Source organism: Capra hircus, chromosome 18 (assembly GCF_001704415.2).
Source record: "Capra hircus breed San Clemente chromosome 18, ASM170441v1, whole genome shotgun sequence".
Classification (NCBI taxonomy): Eukaryota; Metazoa; Chordata; class Mammalia; order Artiodactyla; family Bovidae; genus Capra; species Capra hircus.
Window position 1 is genome coordinate 53,155,117 of NC_030825.1, and position 19,955 is coordinate 53,175,071.

At 43.5% G+C, this 19,955-nt stretch overlaps 1 protein-coding gene across 1 annotated transcript in view; it reads left to right on the forward strand.

The window, feature by feature from the left end:
• Positions 270-19,955, forward strand: part of LOC102189789 (zinc finger protein 91) — a 35,911-nt gene continuing 16,225 nt past the window's right edge. The window contains 4 exon segments of the mRNA XM_013971412.2: positions 270-564; positions 10,231-10,288; positions 13,381-13,476; positions 15,470-17,289. Coding sequence (XP_013826866.2) covers positions 421-564; positions 10,231-10,288; positions 13,381-13,476; positions 15,470-17,289 — 2,118 coding nt within the window. The 5' untranslated portion in view covers positions 270-420.

Below are 19,955 nucleotides of genomic sequence, written 5' to 3' on the forward strand. Positions count from 1 at the left end.
CCCGTCCCTTTTACGATCTCTATTTTTCCTTCACACATACCACGCCTTCACAATTATTTGCCATTTACTTTTCCATACATATTTCCAATTTCTGTCAGGAAACAACGAGGGGAAAAAAAAAAAGCCAAGTTCTACAAGCGCCCGACGGCTTACACGTACTCCACCTACTAATTCAAAAGTAAAATTGCAGACAGGTGGGAAGCTCAGCGGCAGAGAGCATTCTGGGACGTGTAGTCTCGGAGGCGTCCTGTGATTCGGGACTTCCGCTCCGGGAAAGCGCGGAGGAATTACTCGCTGTCCTGGAAAATAAAAAGGCATAATCCAGCGCTGTGTGTGTCTGGTGGTGTTTCGCCCACCGGAGGGCAAAAACACGAATCTCGCTGCTTTCGTGGATTCTGGGAAATTCGATTCAGGCCTGCGATGTCGAAAACGTCACTTCTGGTCAGGGGGCGGGGCAGGAGCTCCTGCCCTTCTCGGGGATCCTGGGAAATAGTCCAGGAGCTGCGAATAGTTGGAGGTATTTCCGCTTTAGGAGGTTGCGTTTGCGGCCCAAGGTTCTCACAGGTAGGTGAGTGATTCCCTGGGAGCCTGCCGTCTCTTTTAACTTTTCTGACCCGGTCCTGGGATCAGCTGGACTCGGTCTTCGGTAGCAGGGCAGAACAGCCGCGACTTGCGACAGAGGGCGGGATGGAAGGGCGAGGGCGGCCGCTTGCCTTCCTATTACCGGCTGGATTTCTCTGCGTTTGGGGGGGTTCACAAGTCCTGGGGTTGTAGGCGGACTGAAATCGACAGTTTGACTGTCTCCTGGTCTCTTTGCTGTCCAATCCGCCTCCTCCAGCACCTTCCACATCGTTAGTTACTTCCTAGCGAGGTAACGTTGGATGCGAATTTATTCTTTCTGTTCCTTGGATTCCTTTTCTATAAAAAGGGATACTAAGAGTATAAGGCAGGTCCTGAAAGGTTGTTGGTGAATCCCCGCAAAGACGCTGGGATTCTTGGCCCCCAGAGGAGAAGAATTCAATCCCGGGCCAGAGACGAGGCTTGATCGCTCAGAGCTTTTGTGTAATAAAGTTTTTTAAAGTATACAGGAGATAGAGAAAGCTTCTGACATAAGCATCAGAAGGGGGCAGAAAGAGTACCCTCCTGCTAGTCTTCAGCTGGTTGTTATATAGTCACTAACAGTCTGTTAATGAAAGAAAGGAATGTCTTAAAACTCAGAACGGCACCAGGCCCCTCACCCATAAGATGCATTTTGGGATAATCTTGGCACCAAATGGTTCATCCTGGGCCATAACATGATTAACTTGAATCTTGAAGAAGAGCAGATCACCATACAAATAGTTTCATTTAGAGGAACAATATCTGAGTATAACATACTGGTTTGTCAAGTAGGTTCTGAGCCAAAAGGCGGAATCGACTTGAAGACAGAGTTTGGGATAAATGTATAGTACATTAGCATAGCTTAAGACAAACATTTCCATAAGAAAAAGGCATTGGTTATCTCTAGGTTTGAGAATAGTGTTGGAGAAGACTCTTGAGAGTCCCTTGGACTGCAAGGAGATCCAACCAGTCCATTCTGAAGGAGATCAGCCCTGGGATTTCTTTGGAAGGAATGATGCTAAAGCTGAAGCTCCAGTACTTCGGCCACCTCATGCGAAGAGTTGACTCATTGGAAAAGACTCTGATGCTGGGAGGGATTGGGGGCAGGAGGAGAAGGGGACGACCGAGGATGAGATGGCTTGATGGCATCACGGACTCCATGGATGTGAGTCTGAGTGAACTCCGGGAGATGGTGATGGACAGGGAGGCCTGGCGAGCTGCGATTCATGGGGTCGCAAAGAGTCGGACACGACTGAGCGACTGAGTAACTGAACTGAACTGAACTGAACTTCAGGTGAAACCAGGTGTCATTATGGCAACACAGTATTTTAACAGAAACTTTTAAATTTGTATAGAGAAGGAAAAAAATATCGCTAGTTTGTTGCCTCCTGTCGCTTAAGAGAGATAAAAGTATCCGACACTTGCAGGCTATTTCCTCTGTTTGGAGACCCCTGGCCTTCCTGCCTGTTACCCTCTCAGTACTCACTTGCCTTTCGTAGATAGAAAAGCAGTCTATTGAAATAGTCAACCATTAGGAAACTGGCTGCAGAGGAGACTTTTGGGATCAATTTGTTCAGGTAGGTTGAAATTTTATTGGAGAGGATTTGAAAGCAGGGTTAGTGAGTTTGGCCGTCTTTGTAAAAATTTGAAAGCATTCTCATTTAATCTTATTTTAAATATTATTTAAAGCTTGTGTACTGATTATGGAAGAAATGTACATTCATTGTAGAGAATTCAGAAAATGTAGAGCTATGACATAGTCAAAACCATTAAGAATTACCCATGTAGATACGTATGTTAAAACTTATACGATGTGTATGACGTATATAGGACACAGACCTGTAAGATATAGACGATTATCAACATTTAAGTGCATTTCTGTTTAGCAGCTTTTCTATAAGTATTTATCTATATTATATATAATTGTTATCAGATTATTCATATCCCTAACTCTCAATTCTGGAAATTTCCAGACAACCTGCCAGGCTCTCTGTCCCTGGAATTCTCCAGGCAAGAATACCGGAGTGGGTTGCCTTTCCCTTCTCCAGGGGATCTTTCCGACCCAGGGATAGAACCCAGGTCTCTCTCATTGCTGGCACATTCTTTACCATCTGAGCCACCGGGGAAGCCCCACAAAGTGTAATATAATGACTCCTGTGTAAAAGTCATCCTGCTTCAGTTCTTGCTGATCTTGTTGCATCGCTCTCTCCCATGCACAGGTTTTTCCCATTGAGTATTTTAAAGCAAACCCAGATGTTGAGTCAATAGAACTTAAACATTAATTATTATACCGAGACTATATTAGTTTGCTAAAACTTGTTCCGTCGTTCAGTTGGGTCCGACTCTTTGCAACCCCATGTACTGCAACATGCCACATCACTGACACGTCACTGAATGTAAGAGGCACCTGAAATGACAGATCCATGTATTATTTGTGAAAGTGGGGAAAAAAATTCAAGATGGACTACTGAGTTGCAGCAGGGGGCGATATATCATAAAAACAAGTAAGCTGCAGTTAAAGATCATGACATGGTTAGATGAGAATAAATAAGTTAGTGTATCTGAAGTACAGTGCCTCAGTTCAGTCGCTCAGTCATGTCCGACTCTTTGCAACCCCATGGACTGCAGCATGCCAGGCTTCCCTGTCCATCACCAACTCCCAGAGCTTGCTCAGACTCATGTCCATCCAGTCGGTGATGCCATAAGCCACCTTATTGTTTGTTGTCCCTGTCTCCTCCTGCCATCAGTCTTTTCCAGGGCGTTAGCTCTTTGCATCAGATGGCCAAAGTATTGGAGCTTCAGCTTCTACTGGTACAAAATATCACAGCCTGGCTGGCAAGACAACAAAAACTGGAGCTAGGAGTCTGTCAGCAGATTTGGTGTCTTCTGAGGCCTCTCTCCGTGGCTTGCAGATGGCTGCCTTCTTGTCATGTCCTCACAAGGTCTTCCCTTTGTGTGTGCGCATGCCCCTACTATTAATGACCTCATTTTAACTTAATCACCCCTTTAAATGCCTTGTCTGCCAATGCAGTCACATTCTGAGGTCCTGGTGATTAGGACTTCTATGTGTGAGTATAGGGGTGGGACTCAGAATTCAGTCCATAGGTATTAACAGCAACTCTAAGAGTTTTCACACTTGGCCACTAAGAGAGTGTTTTTTATATAAGAAAGTTAGAAAGAGTTGGAATTATGAAAGGAAAATGATAAATTTCCTGTGCTTCTTTGGAGTTGCACTTGCCATGGGCACGTAACTCTCAGTTTCATCTTTTTCTCCTGTTAGGCTACAGGGACCTCTGATTCATGGACCTGGGCCTATTCTTTTTGGAGAGTCCAGCACATGGTCGGCATAGAGGAGTTATTTAGTGAGTAAGTGTGATGCAAACAGTCGCCCAGAGGGGCTATAGCCTGGAATTAGAGAACAAAGTAGAAAGGCAATCTATAGCCATATGCCTTGTCTGGTGCCTCACTTTCCTTTGGCGAGCTGTAGAATTCACCAACTTTTTCCAAGCGTTCAAAGTTTGATGTATCATCAACTCTCTTGCCTTCTGGGATGGCCCACACTCTGTGAAGTGTGTTTCTCTCTAAGTAAATCCACTTTTTACCTTAAAAAAAAAAAAAGCTGATGTATCATCGTGCCTAACATTGTCATGCTGTAAGACAGATTTCCTTGGAAGCAAATCGATTTGTTTAAAAAATGGAAGCATAGTTAATTTACAGTGTTGTTAGTTTCGAGCTTTCCGGATAACTCAGTTGGTAGAGAATCCACCTGCAATGCAGGGGACCCTGGTTTGATTCCTGGGTCGGGAAGATCTGCTGGAGAAGGGATAGGCTGCCCACTCTAGTATTCTTGGACTTCCCTTGTGGCCCAGCTGGTAAAGAATCCGCTTGCAATGTGGGAGATCTGGTGTTTGATCCTTGGGTTGGGAAGATCCCCTGGAGAAGGGAAAGGGTACCCACTCCAGTAGAGTCGGACCCAACTGAGTGACTTTTACTTTCATGTTAGTTTCAGGTATGCAGCATGGTGATTCAGTTATTTATATATATGTGCATATATGTATATATATATTCAGTACATATGTATATATACTCTTTTCGGATTCTTTTCCCTAAAGGTTATTATAAAATACTGAGCATAGTTCCCTGTGCTATACAGTGAATCCTTGTTAATTATCTGTTTTGTGTATAGAACTGTGTATATTTTAATCCCAAACTCCTAATTTGTCCCTCTGCCTTCCCCTGGTAACCATAAGTTTGTTGTCAAATCGATGTTAGTGTTCCGTGTTTTGTTTGTTATGTCAGGATCGTGATGGGGATGCTGAGAAGAGATAACATTTGTTGGGCACCTCTTCTGTTTCAGTGAATTTCCAGTGCTCTGTGTGCAATAATTATTACTGTCATTTTTAAAATGAAGAAACAGTCGAAGACAGTTGAATAAATGACCTGGTGACCCAGCAAGGGGCAGAGCCAGAGTCAAACCTCAGCAACTGGCTTTCAGACCTCCTTGTTCCAGCACTCTGTGACCAGCACAGCTTGCTTAACTTCTCTGTGCCTCGGTTTTCTCACATCAGGTAACCACAGAATTAAAGTTTTGGAGGCTTCCCTAGTGGCTCAGATGGTAAAGAATATGCCTTCAATGCAGGAGACCTGGGTTCGATCCCTGGGTCAGGAAGATCCTCTGGAGAAGGAAATGGTACCCCACTCCGGTATTCTTGCCTGGAAAATTCCATGGACAGAGGAGCCTGGTGGGCTACAGCTGAGGGGGGCACAAAGAGTTGGACACATGATGATTAAAAGAAATATGATGTGCAAAGTGCTTGAAATGGTGCCTGGCACGTAATACATCCTATATGTGTTATAGACTACAGTTGTCCTTTTTTTTCTATTACAGAAGAGTATGCAGTATGAAAAATGCAGTGAGTTCTTAAAAGTGCAAAGAATATTTTAGGGTTTTCTTTTCTCCCCCATTTTATTCTTTTACTACTTCAATTTCACCATACAGTTGAGCAAAAATGAATCGTTTCCATAATAACCTTTGTTGAAACTGGTAATTAACAGAATTGGTTGTCTTTTGAACTTAGTCAGTTCCTGGGGGCGGAAAAGGCAACGGCACCCCACTGCAGTACTCTTGCCTGGTAAATCCCATGGACGGAGCAGCCTGGTAAGCCACAGTCCATGGGGTCACTAAGAATAGGACACGACTGAGTGACTTCACTTTCACTTTTCACTTTCATGCATTGGAGAAGGAAATGGCAACCCACTCCAGTGTTCTTGCCTGGAGAATCTCAGGGATGGGGGAGCCTGGTGGGCTGCAGTCTGTGGGGTTGCACAGAGTCGTACATGACTGAAGCGACTTTGCAGCAGCAGCAGCAGTTCCTAGGAATAATCATATGGTCTCTATTGCTTTAAAAAGGCCTGAGTCTGCACCATTCACTATGGTAGCCATTGGTCACATGAGACTTTTTACATTTTTCAACGTGTCTGCTAGAAACATTTAAATTACCCATGTAACTTGCATTATGTTTCAGCTGGGCACCACTGGTGTAAATGGAAGCCTCCATTTTTCCTCTGAGGATTTGCCTCCCAGGGCATTTACAAATTACTCTTACCTCTTTAGAACTTCGAGGGCATCCTACAACAGAGAGAAGCAGGAGGCTAGTCATCAGGAGGCCTGAGTGCCAGTTCTAGCCCTGCCCTGGGCTTCCTGGCTTTTAGGCATTTCAGATAACACTCTGAGGGGCAGAATCGAATACTGCAGTGGTTCCCAAACTTGCGCCATATTAGAGTCACCTAAGGAAGTTGGTAAAAACTGTAAAGACCCAGTCCTTTTACCATTTCAGTGAGTCTGGGCTTCTGTGGGTTTGTTTTTTGTTTATTGAATTTTTTTTTTTTTCACAGTATTGTTTCTGTTTTATGTTTTGGCTTTTTGCCTATGAGGCATGTGGAATCTCCCTGACCAGGGATTGAACCCACACCCCCTGCAGTGGAAGGCAAAATCTTAACCATTGGACCACCAGGGAGGTCCCTGGACTAATGTGTTCTTTTTTAGCTTTCTGGATGATTGTGATTGTGTTCCAGTCACTTCCTATTCACCTTATTTAGGAAGGTGGAATCCCTGTCCTAAACAATATGAGATATCTGTGCCTGGCAGATGAGGTTGGCAGCGGTTTGTTTATCACATACAGCCATGCAAGGCCATGCATGGTTGCACTTGGGTCTAGAATGAAGCAGCAGTGGCTCTGGGAGGCAGGCTCTGTATTAAACAGAGAGTAGGATGGCAACCCACTCCAGTGTTCTTGCCTGGAGAATCCCAGGGATGGGGGAGCCTGGCGAGCTGCCATCTGTGGGGTCGCACAGAGTCAGACACGACTGAAGCGACTTAGCAGCAGCAGCAGCAGCAGGGTAACCCTTGGTTCTGGCAGGAGGATGTGGTTGGCTTGCTTGAACAATTTTGAAGCTGGCACAGAGGCGAAACCTGTTAGGTTGAGAACTAGGTGGGCTACCTCTGATCATTTGATGGGGTGAACTGTGTCAGGTCTTCATTTATAAAGGTGATCGAATGACAGCATGGGGAGGTTACCAAGAAAGAAGGTTTTCTGTACTTATCGTTTCCCCCAAAAAGAGACACAGCATGCCACCCAGGGCCATACGAGGCCTGTCACGCAGGAGTCACGGAGCAGAGCAAGAGGACTCTGTCCTTATGACTATAGTGCTGGGAAGTAAATAGGTGGTGACACCCCCCCTTTGGGGCACTAAGAACAGGAGAGCAGGGGGCGGTGGTTGGGCAGGTTATCTTACATTTACTAAAAAGTTTGTTTGAATTTTTTCCATAACATGTTATGGACCCTTGTGACCCTCACATGCCTTGGAAAGCTGGCTTGTGGGGAATGTGTTACTAACTGTGGTTGACAGTCTGGCCCTGTGATTCAACAGACTGAGGAAGAAGTCAGGAATCACAGATGTTAAATAGCTAGAATCTAAAAACGTGGTTAAGGGATGGGACTTCTTGGCAGTCCAGTGGTTAGGACTCTGCACTTCCACTGCAGGGGACACGTGTTTGATCCCTGGTTGGGAAACTAAGATTCCACATGCCATGTGGTGCTGGCAAATAAACAAATTAGTTAATTAATGAATTAAAATAAAACATGGTTAAGGGAATCTCCTGGCAGTTCAGTCTTTAGGCCCAGCACTTTCATTTCAGGGGCCCAGATTCGATCCCTAGTTGGAGAACTAAGATCCTGCAAGCCACAAGGTACAACCGATAAATGAATAAATAAAAACATGGTTAACCCACAGGCGAACTAGGTGGATGGGGAGTCTTCCCCAGGGAAAAGCTCATGTCTGGAGAGAGCAGAGGAACTAAGAGTTAGGCCTTCTGGGCTCTGTGAGGCTCAAAGGTGTCAGGGTAGAACTGGGAATTTTAGGCCTTACAATAGAGCTGACTGGAGCTTGGAAACCACTGCACGTTGATCACGGTTACCACTCCGTGTCATATTACCTGGGGTTCATTTCCTGGTGCAGTGTCCTGCCTGGACAATGAAATCACAGGCTGGGGTGCTAGGAGAGGGGTAAGAATGCAGATGTTAAACTCCCCTGTGAGTTTGATGTGCTATTAGGTTAGGCTCTCGGTGAAAATCTTGACTCTTCTGTTGGTCACTGGTTAATCATAACCCAGTTAGTTCCTGATTTACAGATCAGACCTTGGGACTAAGTAGTAGGATGTTGGAGATGCCAGTATTCAAATACCAGTGGTCTGATTCCAAAGCCTCCACCCCTCCTGACTCTGTTCTCACCTCCTTCAAGCAGATCCTCTGACTTCAGACTCCTTTTCCAGTTTCCATGTCTGTCTTCTGTCCCCAGCTCTCAAGCTCTCATTTCTCTTTCCATGAGACCTCAGACTCCCATCTGTGTATTTTTTTTTTTTTCCTTAGAAGCAACAGAGGTACAAGATCTAGAAGATTAGCTCCTTTGTGAGAGTGGATTCAGGTTCCTCCCCTGCCTCTTGACCTCACCGAGCCTCGGCTTCCTCATCTGTTACGTGGGAACAACAATCGTGACCATCATCATTTACTGAGAACTTTCTAAAATGCCAGGTACAGTGCTAAGGACATTTAGCTCATTCATCCCTCACAGTAACCCTAGGACTGACATTCTCTTCTTTTTTTCTCTCCTGTTGTAGCCGAGGAGAGGCACAGAGGCGGAGGTGATCAGACCAGGGTCACACCGCTTGTACGACACTAGATTCTTCACAGGTGTGTGCGAGGTACCTAATGGAGCAATGTGTGCCAAGTGCTTCTCAAGGTCCTTAGCACATACTCAGTGCTTGTGCAGTGTTAAACATCGCCATTTGTATTGTTTTTGTCATTACTATGATTAGCTTGTTAATTAAAATGGCATACTGATTAACTTACTGTTAAATAATAGGGTTCCGTTAATTTTTCTTCAGCTCAGTGATATGGGTTTTTTTAAGGCCCTACCCTTGGTGGCTTAGAGGTTAAAGCATCCGCCTGGAATGCGGGAGACCAGGATTCGATCCCTGGGTCGGGAAGATCCCCTGGAGAAGGAAAATGGCAACCCACTCCAGTACTCTTGCCTGGAGAATCCCATGGAGGGAGGAGCCTGGTAGGCTACAGTCCATGAGGTCGCAAAAGTCGAACACGACTGAGCAACTTCACTTCACTGTTAGCAAAGTCAAATTAGCAAGGTCTTATATCTTTGAAATTTGACACTACGACTATGAAAGTAGAATAGTGGTTACCAGGGGCCAAGGGGATGGGCAGTGGAGAGTTAAGTGTTTGATGAGTACAGAGTTTCAGTTCCTGGTGGTGGAGAAGTTCTAGAGACAGATAGTGGTGGTGATTCACAATATGAACGCACCTAATGAACTCAACACCCTAAAAAAATGGTTCACATATAAAGTTTTATATGATATATATCTTACACAGGGAAAAAATCATCAATTTAATCTTAAATATTACTGCAAAGGCATCAAATTAAGTATGATAAACCAAGCAAGAATAACATGTCAGAGGCTAAAGGTGATTTTCGTATGACAAAGCAACAGCCTCTGAAAGATCCAGCGATAGAAACTATTTATGAGGACAGGTTTTTCGTTACTGAACATGACCTGCTTTCTGCTGCTACTGAGAAATAAGGTGCCTTGGAAGTGTTCTTTGAGCTTTCCGCCTACTCGTTTAACTCTGACAGCAATCCTGAGCATTGTTTTGTTTTTATACTCCAGGTTTAATTAAAATTAAAAGTATAAGTTCTATTCACATGGTGAAATGTTATGTTAGCCTGTGCATTTTGCCACATAAGTTGTACTGAAATTGTGAATACAGTTTGATTATTTTAGCAAAGCCAGTAGCTGTACCAGATAGACATTGTTAATCCCTCCATTTTCTGCTGTGCTGTGGGTTCAATCCCTGGGTGGGGAATATCCCCCGGAGAAGAAAATGGCAACCCACTCCAGTATTCTTGCCTGGGAAATCCCATAGACAAAGGAGTGTGGTGGGCTGCATTCCATGGGTTCTCAAAAGAGTCAGACACAACTTAGCAACTGAACAATAACAACATGGGTCAGTGACATCCTTGACCAGACTTTGACAGTTTTTTTCCTTCTTCTCCCATCAGGCCTTCCTAAGACTCAGCAGTTCCCCAGAAGGAGGAGGACAGAATGTCCAAGTTCAAGGTGAGTTGGGCTTGCCCTTCTAGGCATTCACCTCATTTCTCAGCGATTAAGCACATCCTGTTTCTCTTTCTCGGGAAGCCCTGAAGTGAACACTTGAAGTGAACAGTAGGCATCTGAGAACCTCTTCCAAGAAGAGTGCCAGATGATCACTGATTTTTAATTTTAATATAGTTTCTTTTTTGTTGTTTTATCACTTTTTTGTAATTTCACATATCAGAGTAGAATAGAAGATGTTACAATAATGCTGTATGCAAGTGATTCTTAGTCATGAGCGATTGTGCCCTCAGGCCACGTCTGGAAACATTTTTGCTGTCGTGACTTGGGGGATGTCACTGATACAGTACATGAGAGCCAGGGGCGCTGCTAAACACCCTGCAGTGCACGCAGCAGCCCCCTTCAACAAAGAATCATCTGGCCTCGAATGTCAGCAGTGCCGAGGATGTGAAACCATACTGTCCCCAGTGCTGTACAAGAACAGTAGCCACATGTGGGTGAAAATATGTGTAATCAGTTCAGTTCAGTCGCTCAGTCATGTCCGACTCTTTGCGACCCCATGAACTGCAGCACACCAGGCCTCCCTGTCCATCACCATGCTCAAAAAACTGAAGCTTGAAATCTGTAATAGGAATTTTACAGAATCTGAATATAAAACCCCAATTGGAGTATGTGCAAAGAATATTAACAGGTGGGACTTACCTGGAGGTCCAGTGTTAAATATTCTATGCTTCCACTACAGAGGGGTGTGGCTTCAGTCGCTGGTTGGGGAACTAAGATCCCACGTGCCATGTGGTATGGCCAAGGTAATTAAAAAATATCTATATATTGGCTATGTCTTGCCTGCCATGGGACACACACAGTAGGATTTGCCCCAGGACCTTGCTTCAGACAAGGAAGCTACTCTGAGAATCCATTGATACCTCTGTTGCTGAAAAAAAATTAAAATTAAAAAAAAAGAATATTAACAGGCCAAGTTCTGAAGAAGAAAAATAAAAACACCTAGTAAATATGTGAAAATATGATAAGCTTATTAATGATCAAATAAGTACAGATAATCAAGTTGGTTGTTCTTTTACTGACAAGTTTGCTTAGGATTTAAAAATATGGTTATATTCAAAGTGTGGGATATGGAGAATTGGGGCTACTTATGTGAGAGTTGGACTGTGAAGAAAACTGAGCACTGAAGAATTGATGCTTTTGAACTGTGGTGTTGGAGAAGACTCTTGAGAGTCCCTTGGACTGCAAGGAGATCCAACCAGTCCATTCTAAAGGAGATCAGCCCTAGTTGTTCTTTGAAAGGAATGATGCTAAAGCTGAAACTCCAGTACTCTGGCCACCTCATGTGAAGAGTTGACTCATTGGAAAAGACTCTGATGCTGGGAGGGATTGGGAGCAGGAGGAAAAGGGGATGACAGGATGAGATGGCTGGATGGCATCACTGACTCAGTGGACTTGAGTTTGAGTGAACTCCGGGAGTTGGTGACGGACAGGGAGGTCTGGTGTGCTGCGATTCATGGGGTCACAGAGTTGGACACAACTGAGCGACTGAACTGAACTGATATACTCTTGGAGGAGGATAAAGTAAGAGAAGAGTTGAGAAGAAAATCTGCTATTGTACGTAATAATTTTGAAGCTGCCTATTCTTTGACATGGTAATTTTTCACTGTTTGGAACTTATCCTAAAGAAATAATCGGAAGGGAAGCAAAAAAATCTATATAAAAAGTTGTCCTTTTTAGCATTTATTATGAAAAGGAAAATATATACAATATAAATGCGTTATTGGGGACGTTTAATTATGTTACAGTAAAATTGACTCTGGTCTCTCAGCACCTGGAACCACTTTGTACACATCCTGCCCACTTTTCTCAGTTGTTACCCTTCCTCCAGGGAGAATCAGGAGTGTGATTGATGTTGTAGGAGGCAGTGACCTTCAAGGATGTGGCCGTGATCTTCACAGAGGAGGAGATGGGGTTGCTGGACTTGGCCCAGAGGAAGCTGTATCAGGAGGTGATGCTGGAGAACTTCCAGAACCTGCTCTCAGTGGGTGAGGATGGGTGCCCTGTGACTGAACAGAGACCCCCTTCAATATTTATGTGCCCTTGAACAGGCAGAGCTTTGGAGCTCTTGAACCGAATTTCGGTTTTCTAATCAGCATGAGATGCAGAGATCGCAGGGCTTTTTGTTCATCAGTTTGTTTTAATATTTGTTTATTTATGGCCGCATCAGGTCTTAGTTGAGGCACACGGGATCTTGTTGCTTCATGCAGGATCTTTCATTGAAGTGCACGCTCTCTAGCTGCAGTGCATTGGCTTAGTTGCCCCATGGCATGTGGGAACTTAGTTCCTTGACCAGGGACTGAACCTGCATCCCCTGCATTGGAAGGCAGATTCATAACCACTGGCCCACCAGGGAAGTCCCACAGAAATAGCATTTTTCTTTCTCTGCTGATCAGTGTGTTTGTAAACATACTATAAATTGTCTGCATGATTGCTCTACCTTTTTGGCTTTTCAAATTGTAATCATCTCCAATTAGTGGGTCATTCTTTAAGGAAGTGAAATAAAATAGGGTAGAAAATATCACAGCACTTGGCAGTAACTGCACGATGCGATAAAAACTATGGCCTGTTGGCGAGAATAGTGTGAGAAATGATGAAAAGGGTGCAATGAAAATAATGTCTTCCAGTAATGTGTACTTAGTCTACATATCCTGGAGGCTTCTCAAGTGGCTCAGTGGTAAAGAATCCACCTGCAATGCAGGAGATACGGGTTCGATCCTTGGTCGGGAAGATCTCCTGGAGAAGGAAATGGCAACCTACTGCAGTATTCTTGCCTGGAAAGTCCCATGGACAGAGGAACCTGGTGGGCTACAGTCTATGCGATCTCAAGAGCTGGACATGACTTAGCAACTAAACAACAATAGCAATGACTATACATCCTCAGTTTTGCATAAAATATATTTCTGCCAATGGGTCAAAGTTGAAAGCTTGGAAAAGACTGATTTTGATGTCAGTGTTGATATAGTGTAAACCACAATTTTTCATAATTTGGGCTTCTAATACATTCTTTTTAAATGTTTGTCCTTGCCTTTTTGCAGGGCATCAATCCTTCACACCAGATGTTCCATCCCAATTAGAGAGAGAAGAAAAGCTGCAAATGATAAAGACAGCAGCCCAGAGCTGTTGTTCCTCGGGTGAGAGTCCTATGACTCGGAGTCTGTCCTCCTTCTCGTCGCCTCTCCAGCTGTGGCTCTGGTCCAAGTCAGTAGTCTGGATTACTGCCACAGTCTTTGTAATGCTCTCTCTTCTGCTTTGCTTTTTCGCAATCAGTTCTCCACTCCAAGTGATTCTTTTAAATCCAAACATTGTCATTTCTCTGCTCAGGTCTCTCATTCAGAATAAAATCCCAGTATAGAAAGTGGCTTGTGATGTCCCCTATGCCCATCAGTTTTATAGTCTACTTTTTAGAAACAACTTTTTCACAGGGCAGGGATAACATAAGGGTCTAAATATTGACTCCTAAATGAAAAAGGAAAATCTTTACCCATACAGGAAAAGGGTATAAGAATTTCAGAAACAGTCCATCTGTATGCCCCATGGCCATCTTTATGCCCTATGTTTTTTTTTTTTTTTGCCTTCCGAGTGATTCTTGCCAAGATTTTTTTTTTCTTTTTCACACTGTGTGGCTTCTGGGATCTTAGTTCCCTGACCAAGGATCCAACCTGGGCCCTTGGCAATGAGAGCGCAGTGTCCTAATAATTAGACCACCAGGAAATTCCCTGATTTTGTGATTATCGTGGTTTTCTGTCAGCAGCATTCACTTAGGTTAGCCCTGCATCTAGTGAAGCCTTTCAGCTTCCCAGCTGTTTCCACTTCCTTTCCTGTGATGAGTAAGTTACTTGCAAAAGCTCTTTTACTTTTGTAACATGGCTCAAACTGTCACAGAGACATGAAACTAGGATTTATTTATCTATCCAGCATGTACTTCTGAAACCCTGACCATATCAGACAGAGTTCTGGGAGTGGTGATAAACATGCGAACAGTACAGAATCCTTGTCCCTGTGGGTATTACATTCAAGCAGGAGAAGACATAAAATGAAAAAGATCAAGGACTTTTTGTGCCCTATACTATGTATATAGTCTGTCAGATGGGAATATGTGCTATGTAAAAACAAGACAATGTATGGCTAATGGAGATTTCCAGGAATGTAGAATAAAGGGAGAATTTAGTATATGATATCGTTTGGTAATAAAAGAGGCATCACCGATAAGGCATTATTTGAAAAGACACCTCTAAAGAAGTTAGTAGCAAGCTATATGACTAATTGGTGAAACAGAGTTCCAAGGAGAATGTAACTCTTCCTGTCCAATACTGACTTTTAAAATCTGTATTCCACCCTATTTATTTACTCCTTGCAAGGTCTTACTCTGTTTTAAAGATTAGGTTATCTTTTACTTTTTCAGTCTTTTTTTTCCCCCCAATGGAAGTTGTAGGAATTTTATTGATGTGAAGTTTTAGAATAGTGTATATTATTATAGTAAACTTCTCTGCATATTGTCTTCATGAAGGATATTTCCCAGCAGGAGACAAAAGACCAGTCTCTCTGCTTATACTCTGAACTTTAGGCCCTTAGGTAATATATTATTTTCTCCTAAACATCTATCTTTCCAACCTACCAGGGCCTCCAAAGCTCCTTCCGGTGGAGTAAACTTCTAATAAAGCAAAAGTTTTCAACACTGCTTGGGAATGTCTTCTGATAATCTGTTAGTAAGGGTCTTACATGAGCTTTTGAGCATTTCGATCAGATGTGCAATTATGTGAAAGCTGTTTATTAAACACTTGTTGCAGCAGAGAAAGTAAGGCTTTGAGTAACATGCAGCCTCATCTTGGTAAACATTCCCTAGGAGGTATTTTTCTTGCTGTATAGCTACTAGATCTCTAATTTATATTTCACCTATGAAACTTATTATGGTTCTAAATGGATCCCACGAATGTGTAGTGAAAGGGAGCCTGGTGGAACACCTCTTGGTGTCTGGAGGTATGCAAATGATACATGATGCTGAAGAAAAATAGAAGTTTTTCATGTCCCCATAAGGCCTTAGGGTGTGGGCCTAAGTTTATAACCTTGGCATTTCTGAGCAAAGCACTCATATGCCCCATCTTTTAATTTTCTTTATCCTCTTAGGAAATCAGAATCTAAATGGCATAGAGACTCTTCAAGAAGTTGGATTAAGGTATCTGCCACACGAAGAATTTTTCTGCTCAAAAATCTGGCTACAGGTTACAGAGGAATTAACCAGGTGTCGAGATTCTATGGGAATTATTCAAGGAATTGGCTCTCAATTGGAAAAACAAAGTGGCACACTCTATAAAGATGAGTTCAGTAAAGACTTCAGTCAGAGTTCACATCTTCAAGTTCAGCACAGAGACTACACTGGAGGAAAACCTTATAAAGGGGTAGAGTGTGGGAAGGGTTTCATATGGGGCTCTCACCTTCAAATGAACCAGACAGCCTCCACAGGAGAGAAGCCCTATAAATGTGAAAAATGTGAAAACACCTTCCGTCGGTTTTCAAGTCTTCAAGCTCATCAGAGAGTCCACAGTAGAGCAAAACTGAACAATCATGATACGTCACATAAAGGTTTTAGTCAGAGGTCATATCTTCATCAACATCAAAGAGTCCCCGCTGGAGAGAATCCACACAGATTAGAGGAGTGTAAGAGGAATATCAGAAAAAGCTCACATTTTCAGGCTCCTCTAATAGCCCACCCATTGGAGAAACCCTATAAATGTGAGGAATGTGGGCTGGGCTACAGTAAGCGCTCCTATCTCCATGTCCATCAGAGAGTTCACACGGAAAAGAAACCTTATCAATGTGAAGAGTGTGGGAAGGGCTTCAGTTGGCATTCACGCTTGCAGGCTCATCAGCGAATCCACACTGGGGAGAAACCTTACAAATGTGATGCGTGTGGCAGGGGCTTCAGTTATAGCTCACACCTGAACATCCATTGTAGAATCCACACAGGTGAGAAACCATATAAGTGTGAGGAGTGTGGGAAAGGCTTCAGTGTGGGTTCCCACCTCCAAGCCCATCAGATAAGCCACACAGGAGAGAAACCTTACAAATGTGAGGAGTGTGGGAAGGGCTTCTGCCGGGCCTCAAATCTTCTGGACCATCAGAGAGGCCATAGTGGTGAGAAACCCTATCAATGCGATGCATGCGGAAAGGGCTTTAGTCGAAGCTCAGATTTTAACATTCATTTTAGAGTCCATACAGGAGAGAAACCATATAAATGTGAGGAGTGTGGGAAAGGTTTCAGTCAGGCCTCGAATCTTCTGGCCCATCAGAGAAGCCACACTGGAGAAAAACCATACAAATGTGGTACATGTGGGAAGGGCTTCAGCCGGAGTTCAGATCTTAACGTTCATTGTCGAATCCACACAGGAGAGAAGCCCTATAAATGTGAAAAATGTGGGAAGGCCTTCAGTCAGTTCTCAAGCCTTCAAGTGCATCAGAGAGTCCACACTGGTGAGAAACCGTATCAGTGTGCAGAGTGTGGGAAAGGCTTCAGTGTGGGCTCACAGCTGCAGGCCCATCAGAGGTGCCATACTGGAGAGAAACCCTACCAGTGTGAGGAATGTGGGAAAGGCTTCTGTCGGGCCTCAAATTTTCTGGCTCATCGTGGAGTCCACACAGGAGAGAAACCGTACCGATGTGATGTGTGTGGTAAGCGCTTCAGACAGAGATCATACCTTCAAGCCCACCAGAGAGTTCACACTGGAGAGAAACCATATAAGTGTGAGGAGTGTGGTAAGGTCTTCAGTTGGAGCTCATACCTCCAGGCCCATCAGAGAGTCCACACAGGGGAAAAACCATATAAATGTGAAGAGTGTGGGAAAGGCTTCAGTTGGAGCTCCAGTCTTACAATTCATCAGCGAGTCCATGCTGGGGATGAGGGTGACAAGGACTTTGCCTCATCAGAGAATACACACAGCAGAGAATCTCTATGAAATTGCATGTGTTAATACCTCACATGCGTGGTGAAATGGTCCCGTCATAGAAAACAAAACATTTATTTCCTCCAGAACTCGCAAACTGTCATGGTGGTTGGGTGACCACACAGCAGAGAAGCCTCATGAGCGTGGAGACAGAGAGCTTCATTCAGAACCTTGACATTTAGCAGAAACTACATGGATGAGAGGCATGGGAAGGATGGGTCCGATCTGGAGGGAACCAAAAATACTAAGACACAAATGCCCAAATCTCTTCCACTAGAATAGAAGTTCCCGGAAGGCATGGACTTTGTTTACAGCAAGTCCACTCTGCCTCTTCAATGCCTACCACACTGCAGGTGTCCAGGAATGTTAAATGAGTTAAAGGGAGAACAGTCACTTTTGAAATTTTTATTCAGTTCCTCTCTAAAAGTTTCTAAAAACTTGTAAACAGGGAATTCTCCAAGGCTTGGAGGATTAGATTAGACACTTGGGGTCATCTTCCCAACCCTGCAGGTCTTGTGAACTAGTGCTTATCAAACTGAAGGTCATAACCCATTAGTGGGTCCAGAATCACCAGGTTGTGTGTGGCCAGCAATTTTGTATGCTAACAGTTCCTTATTGAGATGTAATTTGCATGCAAGCACATGCATAAATCTCAAGTTTACAACTTCATGAATTTTGACAAATGTATCTACTTGTGTAATCATCACCAAAATCAGTATATAGCACATTTCTATTAAACCTAAATGTTTTCTTGTGTACCATTCTTGTCAGTTCCACCTCCAGAGGCAGCAAGTATGATGATTTCTATATGGTGTATTAACTACATCTGTCTGACAATATTTGTGTATCAACACAGGTTTTCTTTATTTTGGTAAATACTTAGGAGTGGGATTGTTGGGTTGTAAGAGTATGTCTAACTTTGTGAAAAACAGGTGTTTCTAAAGTGGATATGCCATTTTGCACTCCCACCACCAGTGCATATCAGGGTTTTAGTTTTTAGCATTTCAGTAGTTTTATAGTGGTTTCTCATGTTGGTCTTAATTTACATTTCCCTAATGACTAAGTTGAGCATCTTTATACATGAATGTTTGATAACCACAGACGTATTTTCTTTGGTGAACATGTTTTCTTGTTCTTAGCTTTTGAGTTCTTTAAATGTTCTGGACACTTGGCCTTTGTCAGTTATGTGTTTTGCAGATATTTTGTCACAGTGTGTGGTTTTTGTTTTTGCCCCATTAGTATTTTTCGCAGAGCATTTAAGTTTTTTAAATTTTTGATGAAGTTCAGTTTTTGTCTTCTGTGATTGTGCTTTGGGTTTCAGATATAAGAACTCTGCCTTATTTAATGTCACGAAGGTTTCTCTGCCCCCACTTTTTTTTCTACTCTCACAGTTTCGGGTTTTACATTTAGTCTCTGATCCGTTTGAATTAATATTTATTTATTTGGCCGTGCCAAGTCTTATTGGTGGCATGTGGGATCCTTGCTCTTGCGGCATGCAGAATCTTTAGTTATGGGCTTCTGGGATCTAGTTCCTGGACCACAGATCAAACCCAGGCCCCCCTGCAGTGGAAGCCGGAATATTAGCCACTGAACTACTGCAAAAGTTTCTGACTCATTGACTTTGGTGATTCAAACTCATATGAGACATACAATAAAGAATCAACCAAATTACTGTATTCTCTTGGGCCCATGAAGGTTATAATACCCTTTTGAACTTTGTATGTTTTTCACCTTGCCACACTTGTAGGATCTCTAATCTCAACCAGGGATTGACCCCAAGCCACTGCAGTGAAAGCCTGGAATTCTAACTAGTGACTCAGCAGGGAAGTCCCTATAATACAACCTTAAAGTGTTTTTAAGTTTTTCTTGGGCATAGGAGGGCTGAGAGGAGCTACTCCACGTTCAAGGTCAGGAGGGGGGCTGTGAGGAGACAGCCCTCATCCAAGGTAAGAGAAACCCAAGTAAGACGGTAGGTGTTGCGAGAGGCATCAGAGGGCAGACACACAAACCATAATCACAGAAAACTAGTCAGTCTAATCACACAGACCACAACCTTGTCTAACTCAATGAAACTAAGCCATGCTGTGTGGGGCCACCCAAGATGGGCTCATGGTAGAGAGGTCTGACAGAATGTGGTCCACTGGAGAAGGGAATGGCAAACCAGTATTCTTGCCTTGAGAACCCCATGAACAGTATGAAAAGGCAAAATGATGGGATACTGAAGGAGGAACTCCCCGGGTCGGTAGATGCCCAATATGCTACTGGAGATAAGTGGAAAATTACTCCAGAAAGAATGAAGGGATGGAGCCAAAGCAAAAACAATACCCAGTAGTGGATGTGACTGGTGACAGAAGCAAGGTCTGATGCTGTAAAGAGCAATATTGCATAGGAACATGGAATGTTAGGTCCATGAATCAAGGCAAATTGGAAGTGGTCAAACAGGAGATGGCAAGAGTGAATGTCAACATTCTAGGAATCAGCAAACTAAAATGGACTGGAATGGGTGAATCTAATGCAGATGGCCATTATATCTACTACTGTGGGCAGGAATCCCTTACAAGAAATGGAGTAGCCATCGTGGTCAACAAGAGAGTCCGAAATGCAGTACTTGGATGCAATCTCAAAAACGACAGAATGATCTCTGCTCGTTTCCAAGGCAAACCATTCAGTAT